At 34.9% G+C, this 20,408-nt stretch overlaps 1 protein-coding gene across 5 annotated transcripts in view; it reads left to right on the top strand.

The window, feature by feature from the left end:
• The window catches only part of PTPN3 (protein tyrosine phosphatase non-receptor type 3), a 126,353-nt gene that overhangs the window by 94,464 nt on the left and 11,481 nt on the right, over nt 1-20,408 (top strand). For 3 of the 5 annotated variants that reach the window (XM_082753586.1, XM_082753588.1, XM_082753585.1), the window contains exons 19-24: nt 500-656; nt 2,343-2,506; nt 5,192-5,282; nt 5,543-5,604; nt 6,926-7,072; nt 13,698-13,826. In XM_082753586.1, the coding sequence (XP_082609712.1) occupies nt 500-656; nt 2,343-2,506; nt 5,192-5,282; nt 5,543-5,604; nt 6,926-7,072; nt 13,698-13,826 (750 nt within the window). Of the gene's footprint in view, nt 1-499; nt 657-2,342; nt 2,507-5,191; nt 5,283-5,542; nt 5,605-6,925; nt 7,266-13,697; nt 13,827-20,408 lie in introns of those variants that run through there. The other 2 variants (XM_082753587.1, XM_082753589.1) reach the window with 2 other exon arrangements.

Here is a 20,408-nt window from a genome sequence, read left to right as displayed (position 1 = left end):
ATATGTATAAACTTCTTAAAATTGTAAAAAGAAATGGATGTCCAGGGAACATCATATTACTTAAATTATCCTTGGTTTAATAACCTCAGTCATATTTGGGCTTTTCAGTATTCTCTGCATAAAAAGTGAAGGATGTTTACTTAATAAGTCTGTCATCTTGTATGCTTAGAATGCTTTTTCCAGAAATTCATTTGCTGACGTTTAGTGTTTGAAATTTATATCTTTAAGAGCAATTTGCTAATGGCTATCTGATGAATACAAATTCTTTTTTTAGCTATTAGTATGCCGTTTGAACTGTTTCTCATCTTCATTGAGAGGCTTTGAAGCAACAAAAAGCTTTAGATCTCATTTCTTTGATAGAATTTCTGTAACAGAAGATGAAATTTTGTCAAGAGGACTCGGAAGAATTTGCTTGCATGATGAACTTCATATACTGATTTGTTCCTCTTTACATGACTGGATGCAGTGACATTTATATGTTTCTTTGGTCTTGAAACAGGCTGATAAATGCATTCCAAAACTGAATGAAGGTGATCAAATAGTATTAATTAATGGACGAGATATCTCAGAGCACACGCATGACCAGGTGGTCATGTTCATAAAAGCCAGCAGAGAATCTCACACGAGAGAGCTTGCACTTTTGGTCAGGCGGAAAGGTAACTGGGCTTATTTTATTCACTTTTTAATGTATTTGAGACTGGTGTTCTTATGGTTGGTGGAATACCTTCTATTTAAATACATGTGTTCTCGGTTCACTTGGAATATGTCCGTGCTAGAAAGTTCTCCCTGCATTTAAATTAGTATCATAAATAGTTTTAACTGGAGGCTCTTTCCAGTGCAACAAAGATTCTGTCAAGTTAGAATTTCTTCTTATGTTTTTAGCTCTAAAAATCTACAAAGCAGCAAATGATTCCTTTCAAAAGTTCTTTTTGTAAATATACATAATTTTACAAATTGTTAATTGCGTGTTTGCAAATACCCATGAGCTGCTGTTGCCCAGCACGATTATGCTACAAAACAAGTCAAATGAGCTTTCTTTAAATTCCTACAGTAGATGTTTTATGATGATAATGAGCTTGACCCATGCAGTCTACTCACTAAATTGCTGCTGGCAAACAAGACAGTCTGAAATATGTAGGGGCATAGGCCTTTATATGTAAAATACAGAGGACCAATCTTGTTCCATTTTGCTTGCTCCTATTTAAACACATGCAGATCCCAGGAGCTTTCAGATGAAGTGAAACTTCTGGTTTATTATTTACTTTCTTTAGGAACTATGATGAGACCTTAACACAAAGGTTTGCAAAGAGTTTCTGATTACATTATGACTTAAAAATCTGAAGGGATTATGCTTTGCTGGGAAACAGGAGGCAATAAAACCGCATAAATGTTATACGCCTCTGTAGCATTTACTTTATTTTAAATTTTGTATGTTCCTGGGAAGACAGATGTCTCTGTGTTTTGTTCTCCCTGAACACAGTCCTGCTCCTGTTATTGCAGGCCTCTCCAGTGACTCTGTGCAGTATTTAGTCTTTCCTTAACCTTTTTTCTAGTCCACTTCCTACCTGCAGATAAGTCTCTTCTTAGCTAAAGATAACCTATGACTCCATGCCAGTCATTTGTATAGGCATGAGTCCAAACATTTCCCCATTTTCTGTAGTTTGGCAGGTATGGGCCATTCTGATCATTGCGGAGAATAACCACAGATGGACACGTTCAGTGATACAATAGCTTTCATAGAGCAACAGAACTGGTGTATAGTTTAACATTTTTCACATTCTTCAACATGTTAGCAAGGAGTATCATAGAAAACTGGCAATTTATTAAATCAGATCCTTCAGTGTTAGTATAAGAGATTGGAAAACAGAATTCAGGTGCTTCTCTAGTGGAAAAGAAGTACAGTATATGCTTGTGTTGATTTTATTGCAGGAAGTCCAAGCTTTTTGACATATTCCATTAATTAATTTCTAAATTATTTTAGGCAGAACTCATTTAATTTTCACAATGGTTAATGTTGTGGGCTGTAAGCATGTCCAGCAGTTCCACCTGCAAGACTAGATGACAGCAAAAAAAAAAAAATCTTTGCGTTTGGAAGTAGTGGTTTGCCATCATAGTTGGCTCCTTAAGGAGTTTTGTTTTCCTGAAGACCATGAGGACCTTTTACTCTTTCCCTTTTCTTCAGTAATATGGTATATAAAGAAATGAAAGTCTGTTGCTGTTACTTGCTTTCTTGAGACCTTAAATTTGCAAATCTTGTTCTCGCAAGCTGGTAAATCTTAGTATGTGTTGCAAGCACATTAGTACTGTATGTAACAGATTTTAATTTTCAATGCATCTTTCAGTAGTTAAACAGTTTGTGGAGCCTAAATCAGAAGATGAAGTTGATTCCCAAAATCTCCCAGATTCTCTTCTTCCTATCTGTTCTGAATATGCTGATACTCTGGAGGAGTCTATGGAACAGCTAAGGAAAGGACTGGAAAGTGGGACAGTACTTATTCAGTTTGAGGTAGGTAATGCTCAACTCAAACGCTATTAATACAGACCAGTAGCTGTGACCATCAAGTAAAGTCAGGGCTTAATTAATTACAAAACTTATTGCTCCCTTTCGGTCTTATTTCAAGAGAACATAAATATGAGTTGCCCATCAGTTTCACCCTCCCCTGCAGGAGAAAGAGGAGAATGAATTATCAGACTTGCATAAAACATTACCTGCTGAGACAAATGTTTTAATTAACATGTTTCTAGCTCAAATACCCAAAGCTCACTAAATGTTGGGTTTTTTATTGAGTACAATAGCAGAGTTGACAGAGGATAGTCTTGTACTTTGTTTCTTTTCCCATGCTGCTCAGTGAAGTTTCTGAAACCTTTTATACCCTAACTTGATTTTTCACATTCTCATATTTCACTGCCTTTCATGGAGTAACAGCAGCAACTTGACTGCTCCTGTTCTTCTTCTCTTAGAGGCTGATATGAAAGTTTGCGATGTTAAGTTATATTTGAGGTTTGTAATGTGCAGTCTGTGATATTTTTCAGTAGCAATCCAAAACATTGATGGTTACTTCATGGGCAAGTTACTCTGCTGGTGAGGTTCCCCCGTATGTGGGATAAGACTTGGCTGAACTGCTGTATAGATTAATTCATTAATGTTTGTTATGTTCTACAACATGTCAGCAGAGAATATCCTAGAAAACTGACTAACAAAATGTACTTTATTAAAATAGTTCTTCAGTGTTAGCAAAAGAAATGAGAAAAGATAACTCAGTTCCTTCTCTAATGGAAATAAATTATAATGTGTGTGTGTTTGTGTTCATTTAGCTATTGGGGATCCAAACATTTATTGTAACTTTGGAGAAACCCTGCTTGTTGTTATCTATTAATTTCACATAGTTGAAGTCTGGCATAATCCTTTATGACTCGAAACTTGTAGAACAGTAGTGCCTTCTTTCCTCATTTTTTATGTTTTTCCTTTGTTGTTACAAATGCCATGAGATTTAATGGTGATTGCTGAAGAGTTGTGGTGTTATTTATTATATAACCACTCCTTTTATGAAGACTGCTTTGTTTCCAAAATTTCCGAGAGTTAAAATCCCACCCTTTTTTTAAAAAAATAAATTCTGGACTCCATAGTTCATATCGGCTTACCAAAATCCACAGCAGTAGTTGCAGTGTTGTAGTAACAATTTGTTAGCTACTGAAACAGCAACTCAAAAGATATCAGCCAGCCTTTAAATGTGCTTATTGTGCATAAATTTAGTCAACAACTTTGACAATGTTTCTTTAATAATCTTCATAGAATGTTTGATTCTTTATGACAATTTTTTTTCCTGATAGCATTTCTAAAAGGATATTCTTGATGTTACAAAAAAGTGCAGAACCCTTTTGTAATGTAATAAACTTATTTTAGCGATAGCTTAGCAATCTCTTTTTCTTTCAATTCATTGTTTAGTGGCCTTCAGAAGCAGAGACAATTGCAACATTTCTCATCAGCTTTGGTAATTCTCACAATCTCCATTCATGTTAGTAAAATAGAGAATAATTGTTTAGTACATTATCACATATAAAGTTTTTCCAGAACATATTCCTATAATTATAATTTATGTCCAGTTAAGCAGAATTTAACAAGTCTGTCAATGATATATGACCTTTTTGTTAGGCAACAGCAACAAAACTCCAAAACTGTAACTTAACATTAAATTAGTCTTCGTTGTCTTCCACAAAATGTAGAAATCTTAACTTGACTCAGGTAAAATGGAACGTAAACTATAACTAATTGAAGCTGTTTGATTGCTGCATAGCCTCCTTCCTCGCTTATGCTGTGCAGTTGAAATATGTTGTGAGCCATGATCCTGAGACCCAGCATTTAGCAAATCTTTCAATAGAATATTTTTTTTATGTTATTCCCTTTGTCTTAAAGTAGGGGATATTAGCATCCTATTGGTTTCACTTAATTTTATGTGTGAAACCATATTCGAAATATTTAAACATGAAAGATGCAATTACATCTTTGGCACAGCTGGGTTACTCATTTGTAAGTTGCTTTCATGTATATTTAATACAGCAAAATTGTAATTGTATAATTGCATTTCTTGATTTGTTGTTGTTGTGTTTTTCCTCCTGTACCCTTCATTGCCTTAAACCATGCTCTCAATGCATTTTGATCTTAAAATTTATTTTTGGTATAATGTATATGTTCGCGCATTCACTTCAGTTAAAATTTGTGAGGTAGAGCATGACCCAAAAGAAAGGAAGTCACGTATTAAGAGACTGTGATACATTAAAGATTTGCATTTTCAAGTATTTGCAGGGTTGAATGTGGTAGTTTTTGTCCAGAAAATGTTTGTATTTTTGTATTACAGTTGACTCCAAGAAATATCGGTCCGTATTTTTTTTTCTTCTGATGTTTTTTATTGCTCAGTTCTTCCACACTCATTCTCAGTTTTACTTCTAGCCCTCCCACAATTGTGTGGTACATCTTATAAGACAAAGAAGACTTCGCAAGGAAGCGGTCTATGTATATCAATGATTTGCATATTTTCTCTCTTTTCCTAGAAATTCTTCTAGAGATGATGATGGACTAGGAATAATAGAAATTATTTTCACATAAAAAGATACACATATATAAATAAAACTCAGGAATTTTGCACAATTGTATCCCTCAAAAACTCACCTATTTTTAAATTCTGCCTTGCAGCAACTTTATAGGAAGAAACCAGGGTTGGCTGTTACGTGTGCAAAGGTACCTCAGAATATGGACAAAAATCGATACAAAGATGTTCTACCTTGTGAGTATTATATACAGACTTTTTGCATATTTTTTTACTCTAAATGATAGTTTGTAAGACTGTTGTATTTAATTTCTTTGTAAAGATTTAATTATATTATCCAAGTTATATAAATGTTCATTTTATTTTCTAAAAGATCTATTTTGTTTTGTAACCTGCTGTTTATGTCTGCAATTCCTCATTTTTTTGACTTAATAAAAAGGAAGCATGACCCATAATTTCTAATTCAATTCCTTCTTTATTTTATTTTTTGTGTGCAGATGATGCCACCAGGATAATACTGCAGGGAGATGAAGATTACATTAATGCGAATTATGTGAATGTAAGTCATACAGAGACCTGCATTTGTTCACCTTCTATATTACAATAGCAGACTAAATTTAGCCTTTTTTAAGGAATAAGAGATATTCATTTTACATTTTGGGGATTCATAAATGTAAAAGATGTATAGATACATAATGTAAAAGAGGAGATGTTTCTTGTGAAACGGGTGGTCACTCTGATACACAGCAGATAAAAGCACATGCAATCCACCATCATTTTCCCATACTGCATGACATAATTTTGTGGATTTAATATCTAGCTCCTTATGTAGACCTGAGAAAATGGGCAACATTCCAGCTTGATTTTTTAATAATACTTTTAATGAAAATGGTCTTCGGATTTTTGTCTTGTGGCTGTGAATATTGATTCATTAAATTGATGAAGCAGAACAGTCAAAACTCTTGTAGCTTTTTGTTAGTTACTGAAAGTGTTTTCCTGTCTGATCAATGTCTTGGAGATTAAAAATAGTTTAGCATTGCTTAAATTAGGTATTTTGTCAACTTTAATTTCTCAATAAATACCTCAGAAAGCTTGGAAGTGTGTGAACAGTTCTTGTCTGTCAATCACATTTTCCAACCTGTTGTTTTTCTGATAGCCTTTGACTATATATTTTAAAATAAACCTTTCCAAATTAGCTTGTTAGCTAATTTAGGTATTAGGACCAATCTTTTTCAAAATGTAGGTGAAATCTGTAATTTTGATTCATCTCTTTCTGTAAATAATTTTTCTCTATTTTGTAAATTCTGAGGCTGTCTCCTATAACTTAAATTAAGCCTTTTTCCTGTAGAACCACTTAGAGCCTATCAGCTATACTATAAAGGGTCCAGAAGAGAAAACAGAACGCTAATTGCCTAAATCACAAGTTTAAGATGGGAGACAAAGAAAAGAGGGGGGAGAGAATGTGTATCAGATACGTTTGGGAAAGAACAAACTATTAACTTACTGCATATTAACTATTACATTGCTTTTGCTAGTGCACCTTTGGTATACCTTGCCTTACTAAATATTTCTTACTAAATATTAAAGAGAACATTGAAAGATTTGCAGTTTCAAGTTTTGAAATACATTTTCAGTATTAATTAGCTCTTCCTATTTCGGTTGAAGAGATGTAGTATTTATAGTATAAAATTTGTTTAAATTAATTTTTTGAAGATTATCACATAATAAATTGTGATCTTGATGGTCTTCTTGCTCATATTCTTAATCTTTCGTAACAACATGCTCTGTTTGAATGAAACTCTGAATATTAAAAAAAAAAAAAAAAAGGCACTAATTGAGTAGTGAGAACAATTTTACATAAGGCATTTTTCTCCTTACAGATGGAAATTCCTTCTGTGGGCATTGTGAACAGGTACATTGCTACACAAGGACCTCTTCCTCACACATGTGCACACTTCTGGCAAGTTGTCTGGGATCACAAGCTGTCGCTGATTATTATGTTAACAACTCTCACAGAACGAGGACGGGTAAGTATATTCAGGTTCTTTGTATGCTGAAGAAATATACTATGCCTTCAAACTATTTCTCACATTGTTATGATTAAATAATCCTAAAATAGGCCACCTTATTCTGTTGAATCATTTCTCTGAAGGCCAGGCTTTCTGAATTACTTAGAGGAAGAGATTTATTTTTTTTTTTTTCTGTTAAGTTTATTTGAAAACAAACCAGCTATCAGATAAACAGAAATCACTGCACTGAGTTGGACTTTGTTGATCAGCCAGCTATTGCATGCTGTCCTTTCCCATAAGAACTGAGCTCCATGTTACAGTGACCCAGTGGTTCAGAACATGTCTGGAAATTTTGAGCACATTGAGCAGAACTTCCAGCATGGCTTAAACCAGAATCTGCCATTTCACTACTGATTAAATTAAGCATGTTAGTGGTCAGAATATAACCTGCTTGCTTTTACTTAAGTCAAAGGTTCTTTCCTAAAATTGCTCTAATTCCTCTAATTTTGCTTAAATTCTAGCGCTCAAGTAGTTTCAGAATAATACAGTGAAAATTAAAGCAATATCTCTTGCAATTTGTTGTAGTTTGAGTTAAGGAGTCCTTTTTAGTTTTAAAGATCAAGGTTTTAAGTGATTAAAGAAAGTAATTGTTTTTGAAGTTTCAGAAGCTAAAAACTGAACTGTGGGAAAGGTGATGTTTGGGTGCCTTTACCTTAGCATTTATCTTTATTTCCTGTATCTATTCTACACTATCAATTTTACCTGGCATCCCAGTCAAAAACTAATGGTTTTGGAATGCAAGAGATCAAATACTTGAGGTCCTAAATAGCTTCATGATTGAGAAGGAACACTTAAACAACATAATTCCTCATCAAAGTGTATGCAAGAAGTGTAAAAGCTGAAAAGAATAAATTTGAACTACAGTCAGACCACACAGCTATTCATTTCAGGCTGGAAACGAGGAGACGTTTCTTCTCAGAAAGAGAAGTCAGGCATTGGAACAGGTTGCCCAGGGAAGTGGTGGAGTCACCGTCCCTGGCGCTGAGTGACATGGTTTAGTGGGTGACATTGGTGGTAGGGTGATGGTTGGACCAGATGGTCTTGGAGGTTTTTCTAACCTTAATGATTCTGTGATTCATAGAGACAGACATTTTTGAACATCATCTGGCACAAAAATGCTCTCTTATCTTTCCTCTGTATTGCAATCAAAATAACTTCCTTTTCTTAAGAAGAAGCACAGGCCAATATTTGTCTGTACTTTTCTCAGTGAGTTGAAACTTCCAAGGCAATTTCTAGCTAACTTCTAACCATCCTGCCTTTGCATTGAAGTACCATGTGCTTTCTGAGTTTTGTTTACATTCAGATGTGACCACAGTTTGTGGGTGAATTTTTAGAGACAGAAAAAGATGCACAACTTTGCCAGAATATCCCTATGGGCAAATGCCATGCCTTTTTTCAAGCCCCAGAGATCTTATATTCTAGATGTACATATCTATTTTCAACAGTGTTAAGATTTATAGCATGGGATTAAAAAAAAAATCCAGTAAAGTTCCTTTTTTTTTTTTTTTCGTAGAAATGACTGCACTATATTTTGACTTAGGTTGAAAGGAGAAACGAGACTATTACAGTAAAAGTTATGGGCATAGTAATTAAAATTTGAATAATTTATTTTTATAAGTCATTGAAAACTGAGCCCTAAAAAGGCAGAATGAACAAATGGTAAAATTTCAAAATTTTCAGTCTCAGCTGTAGTAGTTAAAAATAAATAAATAAATAACACACTGGTAGGCTTAAAGGTTAAGCCATTATGGGAGTGTATGAAATGAGTGTGAGGCAGAGGGTAGATTACACTTTCCTGCATCAGTGAGTATGTTTCTGGGCCTATGTTTATAACTCCAGCATTTTGACAAAGTTCGTTCTTTAAGAGATCTGTCTTCAGTCTTACATCTGACATTAAAAAAAAAAAAAAAATGCTCATGTTGCTTATCTTCCACAAATGACACTCAGAAGAACTGAAGTTGTTCATCAGTTCTCGTCTCTTTGCTTAGTTTGCCCTAGAAAAATGTGAAGAGCAGCTTTCATTATGTGACCCAGTTACTGCATATTATTGTCCCTACAGTAACTTTCTGTAAAGTATTCTTGCTACAAGTGTTTATAAGCATCATTGTGTGTTAAAAATATTTTCATATAAAAACACAAAATGTTGTCAAATGGAAAAGACTTTTTTCCCGTTCAGTGACTTGCTGTCAAGAACTGAAGTTGTGCATAGTTCTTAGTGGCATGAAAGAGGTATTAACCTGAGCTGAGGAAGTTGTTTCATTACCTAGGGTTGTTTCATTTCCTTCATCACTTTCTTCCAGGGGTAGGGGACAGGAAACCGTTCTTAAGAATGCAGCTGGATAAGTACCAGGCATGCTGTACTTCTGGAGGAGTGCATGTTAAGGAGTGACAGAGTGCTGTTATTCTTTTTCCTGCTTGCTCTTCCTGTGCAGACTGAGTTATCTCTTAGGGTCCCCAGAAACAGAGCATGCCTTGCTCTTGCCTTCAGCCATGAGACTGCAGTATTGGAAGAGGAGGGGAACAGGCTGGTTTGCACTTCTGCTTGCTTTTTCTTGCTAGCACAATGTAGTTGGGCTCTGCTGAAGTTTCCTACCTACTATTAACTATGGAAACAGCATTCTTACAACACTAGTAGTTCATCTAATTACTATTTAATGTTTATGATATATATTTCTATAACTTATTATAATTAATATTTGTAATAAACCATTTATGCATTCCAGTATGATCTCACTTTAAGGTTAAGCAGCCTTATTGAAAGTTTAACTGAGTCCCACTGGTGTATACTGAAATCTGTATAGATTTTTGAACAGTGACCTTGGTGAGCATTGATCATCATTGATTTGGTAATGCAGTTTGTGTAGATGATCGTGGTCATGGAAGAGTCTGTCATGTCCTTTTGTTGAAAGGAAAGCATTAGATTCAGTTATTTAGGGCTCTGCTGAGGCAAGTCTTAAACACTCCCAGGAATGGATATGCCATCGCTTGTTTGGACCTAAGAAGTGCCATTGTTTAATTGTCGTTTCACATATTCCAAGGTTAATTGTTCTTAATACTGAATAATTTTATTCTTGTATCCTGGAAGGATTTCCCCCTGAAGCAACCTCTGCCTGTTGTTTATTGGCCTGTCACTGCACATCCTTGTGAAGACAGCACACCTTTTTGTATAACTGCCTTTTAGATATTGAATACCTGCTTAAATCCCCCTGGATTTTATTTTCTAGACTGAACAAGTCCAGATTCTATAACCTTTCTTCATATGTTAAATTACCCAATCCTTTCCTGATCTAGGTGGCCCTCGGTTGGACCCTCTCCATTTTTTCATGTCTCTTGCAGTGGCATACATTCTCTATTGATTGTATATCCATACTGAGAGTTCACTTACATTCACATGAAAAGCAAGATCTGTTAAGATTTTCTTCACTAAGTGATTTACAGCTTGGTCTTGTACTTCATTCTCATATAGTAGCTTTTAAAGTTTCAAAACGTATTTTTATATAGAGATCTTCAAGTTGTGGAAGTAGGCATATAGTTGTAGACTGCGTTTTGGGGAAATAAATACTTTCATTTTCTTCTTTTGAGTCACATCAAACCTGGAAGACTTGCAAGTGGTTGTTTTGCCTTTCCTGAAGAAGTCTACTTTTAATAACTGGTTCATACACATTTTCAATTTTTAGTTTATTCTGTGGTAAAACCATCCAGAAGAGCTGGACTTAGCACTTCATGACCTTTTGTGTAGACAAGAAAATTGTCAGTGTTGTTTCAGTGAGTTCAGCTCAACTCTTTCTCTTTCTCTAACCGTATGACCTAGACCTTCTCCTCCCTTTCCCTTTTTTGATGAAAACAAGTACAGATTTTTGACCTTTCATGCAGTGTCCCAGCCATTTCCACTGCTAAAACTGAATTAACAAGCTTGTTTGGTTGTGGCTAACTTTGTATAGATAGATGTGTGTGTAACTGCATGCAGCTCCTAAGTCTCACAGACCACGTTTGCCCTATGCAGCCTAGCTTCTAATGTGTTTAAGGCACGCTTTAACAGTTAGGAACCACTCTGATGAAGCTGAATATGATTTTAAAGCTACTCAGTATCTTCCAGGGAATCTTAATCAGGTTACCTTATGCAATTCAAAAGCAATATATTCTCTGTACAGACCTGAAAAATAGAAAGCCACAGCTTTATCTGAAGTGGAAACTAGATCCACAGCATTCCCACCTGCTTGTACATGATCTGCATCTACCTGCTCAGTGAAGTTCCATGCAGCTGGCTGGAAAAACATTCAACAGAGAGCAGGAATAAAACGTTTTACAGAGTACTTTAAGCAGCTTATTTCTTTTAGTGCTATCCCGGTGTGTCGTGCTGAGGGAAAGCATGGACTAGCATATTCCCTTTTTTTTTTCTTGCACTTTTTTTTTGTCGGCATAGTATTTGTTAGCATTTACCTCTCTGTTACTGAAATCCTATGACCACTTTGTAAAACTTTATACCAGTCTGATCAAGTCTTCAACTGCACCGTTCTGCACTACAGAGCTCTGATGCTCATTCAGTGTTTGTGATGGAATGTAAATTAGAAATGTGGTTATCGAACTTTGCCCTGCTTTTCAAATCAAACCATTTGAATAGAGCAGTAAGCAGTATATGCCAGAAAGCTTATCAGTTCTGAAGTGTAAATCCTAAAGAAAGTGAGAGAAGAACTAGACTGCTCTGACTGCTCATACTGACATCCTATAGAAGCTGAATCTTCTTAACAATCATCTATGGAAAATTTGGGTCAGGGGAAAGAGGAGCTAAGCCTGTACCTCTAACTTTGGAAAGAGCAAATGATGGTAGTTTGTCAGTATGACTGGCAGTAGTCTTAGTAGTCTTAGGGTCTTAGATACTGTCAAGGTTTTGATTCTGAATGAAAGAGAGCAGAGGAAAATGGTGATAGTGTAGTATATTGCAGAAGAGAAGATAAGAGGTAGAGAAGATGAGCTATGCCTAAAGAGAGAATATGTGTTTGAAGTGGTAGACTAAGCTAGTTAGCTAGGCAGTGGCACTTTTTTAATGACACTAGAGGGTCAAGATTGCATTTTTCAAGGCCAATAGATGGATGTTCTTCTAAATGAAGTGGGATTTGATGAATGCCCAAGCAGGTGTCATCTGAAGATGAATGTAAAGGAAATATATAGCACCTTGTGAGATTTATAGATAAAACTTTCCCTTCAACTTTTATCTTGTCTTTCTAATACAAAAGAAAAATTGCCATCCCCTTTAAAAAAAAAAAAGGGGGGGGGGGGAGGGGGGAGGAGGAAATCCACTGAAATGTATTAATTTTTTTCTCTGCTACCTTCATGATCAGGACTTTACAGCTGATTAAAAGAGCATGTTAAAGCCTTTTTATGACAGAACACTGAAACAAAAACCCTAAATCACCAGTGAATCCCAGAACTTCAGACTGCCACACTCTCACTGTCTACACTAGCTGGTATACCTATCCCATTTACCAGTACATTTACTTTCTCAACGCTTCTTGGAGTTGGAAGACTTCCCTGTAATTACTTCCATGCACATGAGCACCCACTAAAGTTAATTGCATTAACGATTCTGATCCTGGACACTGGTTTTGTTTTCAGGGGATATCTCAATTTTCACATATCTTTAAATCTGACCTTTATATGTAACAGTGCATTGTTTATCATTTTGGCAAAATATCATTGTTTATATGAAATCTTGAAGTAGCACTGAAATGTTTGAAGCCCAACTCATATTTGAAAAGCAAATTTCACTGACTTCATAAAAAATATTTTGCAGGGCTTCTTCTCACATCAACATAATGTTGATGACTTTTGTTAGGCATTAAACAATAAATACTGCATTTTTTTATGCCCTTAAACTGAATTCAGTCCTGAAGGTATCTCTGGAGATATTGTTCCACCTATCTGCTTAAAAGAGGCAACTCTGAAATCCATGTAGATTGCACAAGTCCATGTTAGTTGAGTTTTGATTATTTCAGAGGATGGACATTCCACAGCCTCTTAGAGCAGCTTGTTTTTGTGCTTCACCATCCTCACCAATTTTTTTTTTTTTGCCAACATCTAATCAGAATTTTCCTTTTTGCACCTTTATTCAGTTATCTATTGACCTTGCATTACACGCTTCTGGGAGATGTCTGTCTGTCTTCACCACAACCTGCTATTTGGTAGCTGAAGGTAGCAATAAATCCTTCCCCGCCCCCAACACACACACACACACAGGGTTTCCATCTTCAGATGGAAAAAGTCCATGTTTCTCCTCCTAACTTATTCTTTGAGAAATTGTTTTCAGAGATGGCAGTTTAATACCAGACAGAAAGCTTATATCTTACATCCTGTTTATTTGATTTTTTTTTTTTAAATATAATTATAAATGTCTAAAACCACAAGTTTATAGAGAGATTAGCCTGTTCTGTCATGTTAGTTTATAATTTGGGTGTAAACACCTCACCAACAAACCAGAATATTTGCTCCTTGAATTCTCTAAAACACAGCATAGGTGGGAAGGCTAGAAACAGAAGTACTTGTTTAAAGTCTTGATGTGTACTTAATTTTCCTTTTGTCTTTACAGACGAAATGTCATCAGTATTGGCCTGATCCACCAGATGTAATGGAATATGGCAGCTTTCGTGTCAAATGCCACTCTGAAGATTGTACAATTGCATATGTTATTAGAGAAATGGTAGTTACAAATGTTGAGGTAAGTGCCTGCTGTCTTAAATTATATCCAAGCAAGCTGAATGAATACCTATGTAGGTAGGTAGATATAGACTGGGAGTACATGTATACTCATCTGTGTGAAATATATACATTTCATAAAAGATATGTGTATACATAAAATGAATCAACATCGTATGGTTATTTCTATAGAGCTTCCTGAAAACATACTTTTTGAAGGGTTACATGGTCTCGTAATATGTTAATCCATTATGCTGTACAGGTACTGTGAAGAGCTTCATAAAGAAGTTCGGTGCTTCGCTGTAAACATTGTTGCAGTCACTGACTCTTCACAAATATTTAGATTTTCAATGAGATTTTTCTCTAAGTAGCCATGCTCTTTCAAGGTTGAAATATGAGGCACTTGGCTAATAGCACATGTGGCTAGAATAGCTGGTAATGAAGCAAATCCAAATGATGTGAATTTTAGAGAAGGCATAGAGTTTTACCATCTCCTTTTTATTATCTTTCGTCACAGTTTAAAACTCCTTAGCTTGTAATGGTTTTTGCTAATGAGAGGGTTATAAAGCAAAGCAGAAGTGAAATACATGGAGTATTTCTTACATATGACCTATGTATGTATTTTGTAAAGTTCATGTTCAGATCACATCTATATCTCCCACAACCTGAATATGGGGTCTGAAGTTTGGCTTTGGTTCATAAGTTCTCCTGCATTCTTACATATTTCCCTCTATCTCTTTTCCAAAATTCTGTGGTCAGAAATATTTTCTAAAAAGATGAATGGTTTATGCTATCATAAGATACTTGTATAAGAAATCACTGAACTGACCAAATGCTAATCCACAGTTTTAGTACTAGTTGATCTTTTGTGTGATTGTGCTTTAGTGTTACCAGAGTTGCTAGTATTAACAGAAAAAAAAAAAAAAGAAAAAAAAAAAAAGGTTTTAAAGTGCAATGTTTTATTGGCATTCTTACAGCAAGATCACCAGTCCTGTAGTCTCATAAATTTGTAACTGAATCAATTGAATCTTGACAGTGCGCATAAATTTGTCTTAATGTGATTCTGATTTCTGTTGTAGTCCTAACTATGCAAGATACTAGTGCTTACACAATTCAAAGATCTTTCAGTTAGGATTGTTTACACTGTCTCGGTTTCTAGTTATGAGAAACCATCCAGTCAAGGAGCAATAGGCAAACTTCTATTCACTGTCATTCGAATTAATGGATTGCAAATTAAATTTGGTTAGGTAATGCTTCTCCCCTCCAATGCTTCTTCCTGGCTAGTGTTTATCACCATTTCACAGTTTTGAGTAAATTCACCAGTATTCAGTATGTGTTTGCACTTCTAGTGTGTTGATACTAGCATGTGGTATGTAAAAATCCTGTTGAATTTTTTTCATGAATTTTTTTTTTTTTTTTGAGATAAAGGCAATGTAAGAGCTTAGTGTACTTTTTCAGATATACTAACAGATTCGATAGTGTAAGGATCTCATACTCAAAGTTGTCCCAGGGAAGCTATCGGTTGAGAACATCATTTCTAATGCAAAGGCATACGCTTGCTCAGAGTTTATTTTCATGAGACAAAATGGTATGATTTTAAAAATTATTCTAAATTCTTCTAATAACTCTAAAAAGCTAGGCCTAGGTGGATGCATTTTTGTTGTTGTTGTTGGAGAGGAGATTGTTTTGATTGCATTCTGTTTTTAAATCCCTTTTTCCACTAAGGGCAAGTTTGCTTACACAGTTAAATGGAGTGGCCACACTCAAGCACTCATCATCCAGCTGCCCAATGCAGTAAAAACAGGACTCTAATAAGTGGAAGCCTTGTGTGAGTTCAATATTTCAGATGAACAATGTACAAAGACTTTTATTTCAAAATCTAGTGAAAGACACTCTTTGAAACACTGAAGTATCTTGAAGTATCTCCTTGTTTTACATACCATTTGACATTTGAGCTGCCTTTTTAAAGCTGATCAAACATATTCTCCTGGGAGCATCTTCTGCTTAAAAGTAGAATTTGCAAAGCTTTATGTGTGCTGTCTGTCACAAATATTGTTGTTGGATTCTTTGAAAAATACATAAAAAGTCATCTGAATTCAAATCAGGGTTTTATTAGTCCCTGAGTTAATGTGAGCATCATTGGATCGGTCTTTATGAAGTAGCTTTTAGTAGTAAGATGGATAAAGCTTCAAACCTCACAAGAGACTTGCTTCCTGTTGGAAAGGCATATTTGTGAAAGAGTTTCCTGTGGATTAAGTTGCACAGGTTTCTAATTTGCCTTAAGGGAAAATAGCTAAAAAGAGAAGTTTATGAAATGATGCCCTTGGCCTTTTGTTCACATTTGTTTGGAAGACTTGAGGAACAAGAAACTTCCTAGGATTTTTCTGACACAGTTTATCTTGGTGCTTCTTCACCTGTAATTGAAGATCAGCAAGTGACTGCAGATCTATGAAATACTTGGAGCTTTTCTAAGCCTTGAGATATTAAATATGGTTTAATTTCTGGCCCTTCTGTTTTCCAGACCAAGATTGAAATCTATCCTATAGTAAAAGAAAGAGAAAACATATAAAGACCTAAGTTCCTTTTAAATTTTATTTTTTTAATATATATATTTAAAAAAAAAAAAAAAAAAGGCAACTTCAAAACATTTTCGGTCCATTTGTTCTGATTCCCCAAAGAGAGAAATTGTGTAGTGCAAGTGCTAAATTCATCACACAGTGCACTATTTTGTAAAACAAGATAATAGGTTACTTTTAATTGTTCAAAAAAAAAAAAAAAATAGAATGAGAAGTCTGAGGAAATCTTTCATTCAGTTTCCTCGAAGATAATTGCTTTACAGCATACCAACCTCTTCAATTGTAGACAGTTATATTTTGAGCATTTTTTTTCTGGTTTCCTCTGCCTTTAAACAAGCACTTTTCCTGATTTCAGTTAAGTTTAACTAGAACCCAGCTGTGAAACCTAACAAGGCCGTGAAGACAATGCTTGCTGAAGCATATTATTCAAAGAGCTTGAAATAAGAAGAAATGTTGCAGGTTTTTTTTTTATTATTCTGCCACATCTTGTTAGTTATTTCCAAAGTGCACTGTCATTCTCCCACCTGATTTGTTTTATTAACTCAAATAAATCATTCAACCGAAAAGAAAAGAATTCAATGTTAAAAAATGGATTTAATTTAATCCTTTAAAGACCAATTACACCACTGCCATAATAACGAGTGAGCACCACAGGAGAGCACTGACAACCTGAGTCAAGATGATTAATTAAGACAATTCCTTGTGTCATAATATGGACTGCTTAACGTGATTGCGCAGACGATGACAATGCAAATAGAGGGATTTGGGGAGAAAAGCTTCTTTTTAATTTAAAAGCTATCACTTTCCATTGGCATCACAATGATGGAGAAGGTGGTTTGAAGGAAAAGGAAATAAATTGAAGTAGCAATTCAAAGAAATTGAAAATTAGGCATAAATTCACTTTGTTAAGGAAGGATATTGCTGTTTGCTGAAAGAAGGTAAAATTGCAAGACAAAGAACAAGTGGTATCTTTCTATTTATGAATGACCAGCATGCAGGCTTTCTAGTGATTGCATTAAATTCATATTAGGTGAAACAGAGATAATGTAGATAAGCAACGCTTCCTGCTGTAAACAGCTGAAAATAGAATCTTTGTAATTTTTTAGAGATCTTAATTGTTTAGGCTTAGGCATTGCATGTCATATGGCAATTTGAGGGAAAGGTTAGGTTTTTTCATGTTACAGATTCCTGCAAAAGTTTCAGCGAAACAACCTATCCGCACATTAAACAAGACCTTGTATTTTCGTTCCAATGAAATCTGTATAAATTTGACAGTGTCACAACTGTCTTGAACAAACCTGCTGCACTGTAGAGGTATTTCAAATATGAAGTGTCTGGTCCAGGTGTATTCTTTTCTGTCAAATAGTCATGGTAGAAGAAAATAAGTTGGTTTTGAATGGTAAAGATTTGAAGAACAAGAGTAGTTTAAAAGTTTTATAGCAGGGCTGTCAAGAGGCATAATGAGACGGGAACTGAAACTAAGCCTTAAGCCTGATCATTGAGTTTCAGCTTTCAAGATATTTGTGAAGCCCATTAGCAAAGAGCATAGCTTTTTCTTGCTTAGAAAATAGGTCCTTAGATAATAGGACCATTTTAAGGTTAATGTAGTAAAATACCTGATTTTTTTTTTTTTAACTGAAGATTAAATTATAACCTAAAGGGGAAAAAATAAAATATAATGTTAACTCAATTGCTTGGACTTTAACAAAAGTCAAAATTAATGTTGACTGCTTGAACCTAGATTTCCTTCCTTCAATATGAGTATTATAATTCTTAGCTGTGTGTGCTCTTTTCCTGAAGAACACCTGATTTTTTATTTGTCAGGGAGAGTCATTTTAGCAGAATTAAATGAGGAAGCCAGCTTTATGGTGTAATTATAAGAAGCAAGGAACAGACTACCAAAAGATGAGGGATGGATATTTTTGTTGCTAAAAGTTTTGACAGATTGTCTCCTAACTGGTACAGCAGCTATGTGAGAGATTACTACTGCCAACCCTATACTTTGTCAGGAGTTGCAATCCCAGTGGTAGACTTATTAGAAAAAATCATGGCTCTTTACCCTGACTGTTTTTGAGCAAAATCCAGGATGTTAGCTTAACCACAGTGAAGCTGTGTATGCAATTAGATGTCTTGAACTTGCACAGAAATAGCAAATGCAAGTACATCTCTTTTTTGGCCAGCATTTTTGCTGCAGGGATAATAATCATGAGCAGAAGGAAAATAACAAATACCATGGGACACAGATATGATGTCTTAGACCTCTGAAGCTGCTTGCTAAGTAAATGGGGGGGGAAAGGGAGTAACAAGCCCTGATGCAGCTAAATATATGTGTGTTTAGACTCATAAAAAAGGATTAATAAAGCCAAATTTTATAAAGAGAAAATTTTCATTTATCGGGAATCAGGATGCTGCTATAGCAATTGTCACTGAAAATATTAGTGGAAAAAAATAAATCTGTGGTAAGAATTTAAACTGACTTGCAGACAATAATGGTTTGATAAACAACCTGAGTGTAATAAGGAGGTACCTCTTAATTTTTCCTTACCAATTTTGTACAAAGAAACAGGGTCTGGTAGGAGTAACACATTTAAAAATACTGTTAATAGGACGTGCACAGTGGGGCTAACTATGGATCCAGTAACTATAATTCTAGCATTTTTTTGTTTGTCTTCTGAGTGCTAGATTTTAATAACTGTGGTCTTCTTGCATGCAGTTTCAATGAGTTGTCACTATTTGACTGACTGATTTTCTCAATTCAAAAGATGATTTTCACTATAAGTGTAAAGACTTCAAGATTTAAAAAACAAACAAACAAAAAAAAACAACTAAACATAACTAGAATTCTAGATTTCACAGTAATAGTTTTGTATTTTCTGAATGAGACATTGATTAGAGTTCAAAAACAACTAGTTCTAACATGAATATGCATACTGTTTACAACAGCTTTAACTTACTAATAAAAATTGAAGCACTTTGGCATTTTGAAACGCAAATGATATGGCAATTAAGTTTTAAGTGTGTATCATCTCAGAACAGCACAACCAAAAGAATAACAACCTGATTATATAAAAATGCGAATAACTAAAAAGCTACATTGAAACTTGAGGAATACCTGGAGTAATTAATAGACAAGTACATTGGTCTCTAGGAATGAATAGGGCAGGTAGCAGAAAATGGAAGATGATCACACCAGAAGAAGTTGTTTTGAGGACTAACAGCATGCTCTTACAGCGTATTCTTACTCTGAAGAGATCTTATGCAACGTGCTTGTAGTACTTGTTGTCTATAAACTACTGTTAAAAAAAAAAAAAAGTCACCTCAATATATGCAGGCCTAGATTACTAACAAGTAAAAATTAATAGTTAACTCTTTCCTCTTTTCTGAGCTTGTAAAATGCCTTTTTGGTAAATTTCTGTAATTATCTTGCCTGGAATAAACCCATTTCCTAGCACTCTGCTTGGTACATAAGCAGTAGGTATTCTGTCACTTTACTTGTGTGTTTTACTGGCCTGTTCCCTGGGAGTGGAACCACTTCCCCTAATGGAAGACGAAAGCAGAAATCAAAGTCATTTAAAACAGGACATATATTTCAGTAATGGTTAGCTTAAGGACAAAACAATAACAGCAACAAAAAACCTCTTGAAGTCACTAGCATTATGAAAGCATTCTTGCATGGACCATTAGTGAGAGGTCAGCTTTTATAGAATAAGGCAGTGATAAAGGAGGGTTTTATTTCAGTACAGTGTCAAATGCTAAGTTTGACTATTGAGATTAGTAAAACACAGCGAACAGTTTAACCATTGCTAAACAAGTGGAAGAAATAAAGGGACAATGTCAAGGCTTGTTTCAGTCTGTGAAGAGAGATACCCTCATTGTGTAATGCAGCAGAGCTCTTTCTTTGGTTTTTGTTTTTTCTTCACTCTAATCATTAGTTGTATTTGTAGTATAGCAGTGGAGCCCAGTCTGGATGCAAAGGTGATTGAGTGGTTTCCTAGTCAAAGTTAACAAAGATTTAAATTGAAAGAACT

This window comes from Aythya marila, assembly GCF_965140915.1.
Source record: "Aythya marila genome assembly, chromosome: 2".
NCBI classification, from domain to species: domain Eukaryota; kingdom Metazoa; phylum Chordata; class Aves; order Anseriformes; family Anatidae; genus Aythya; species Aythya marila.
This window is presented reverse-complemented; position numbering and strand designations above follow the sequence as displayed.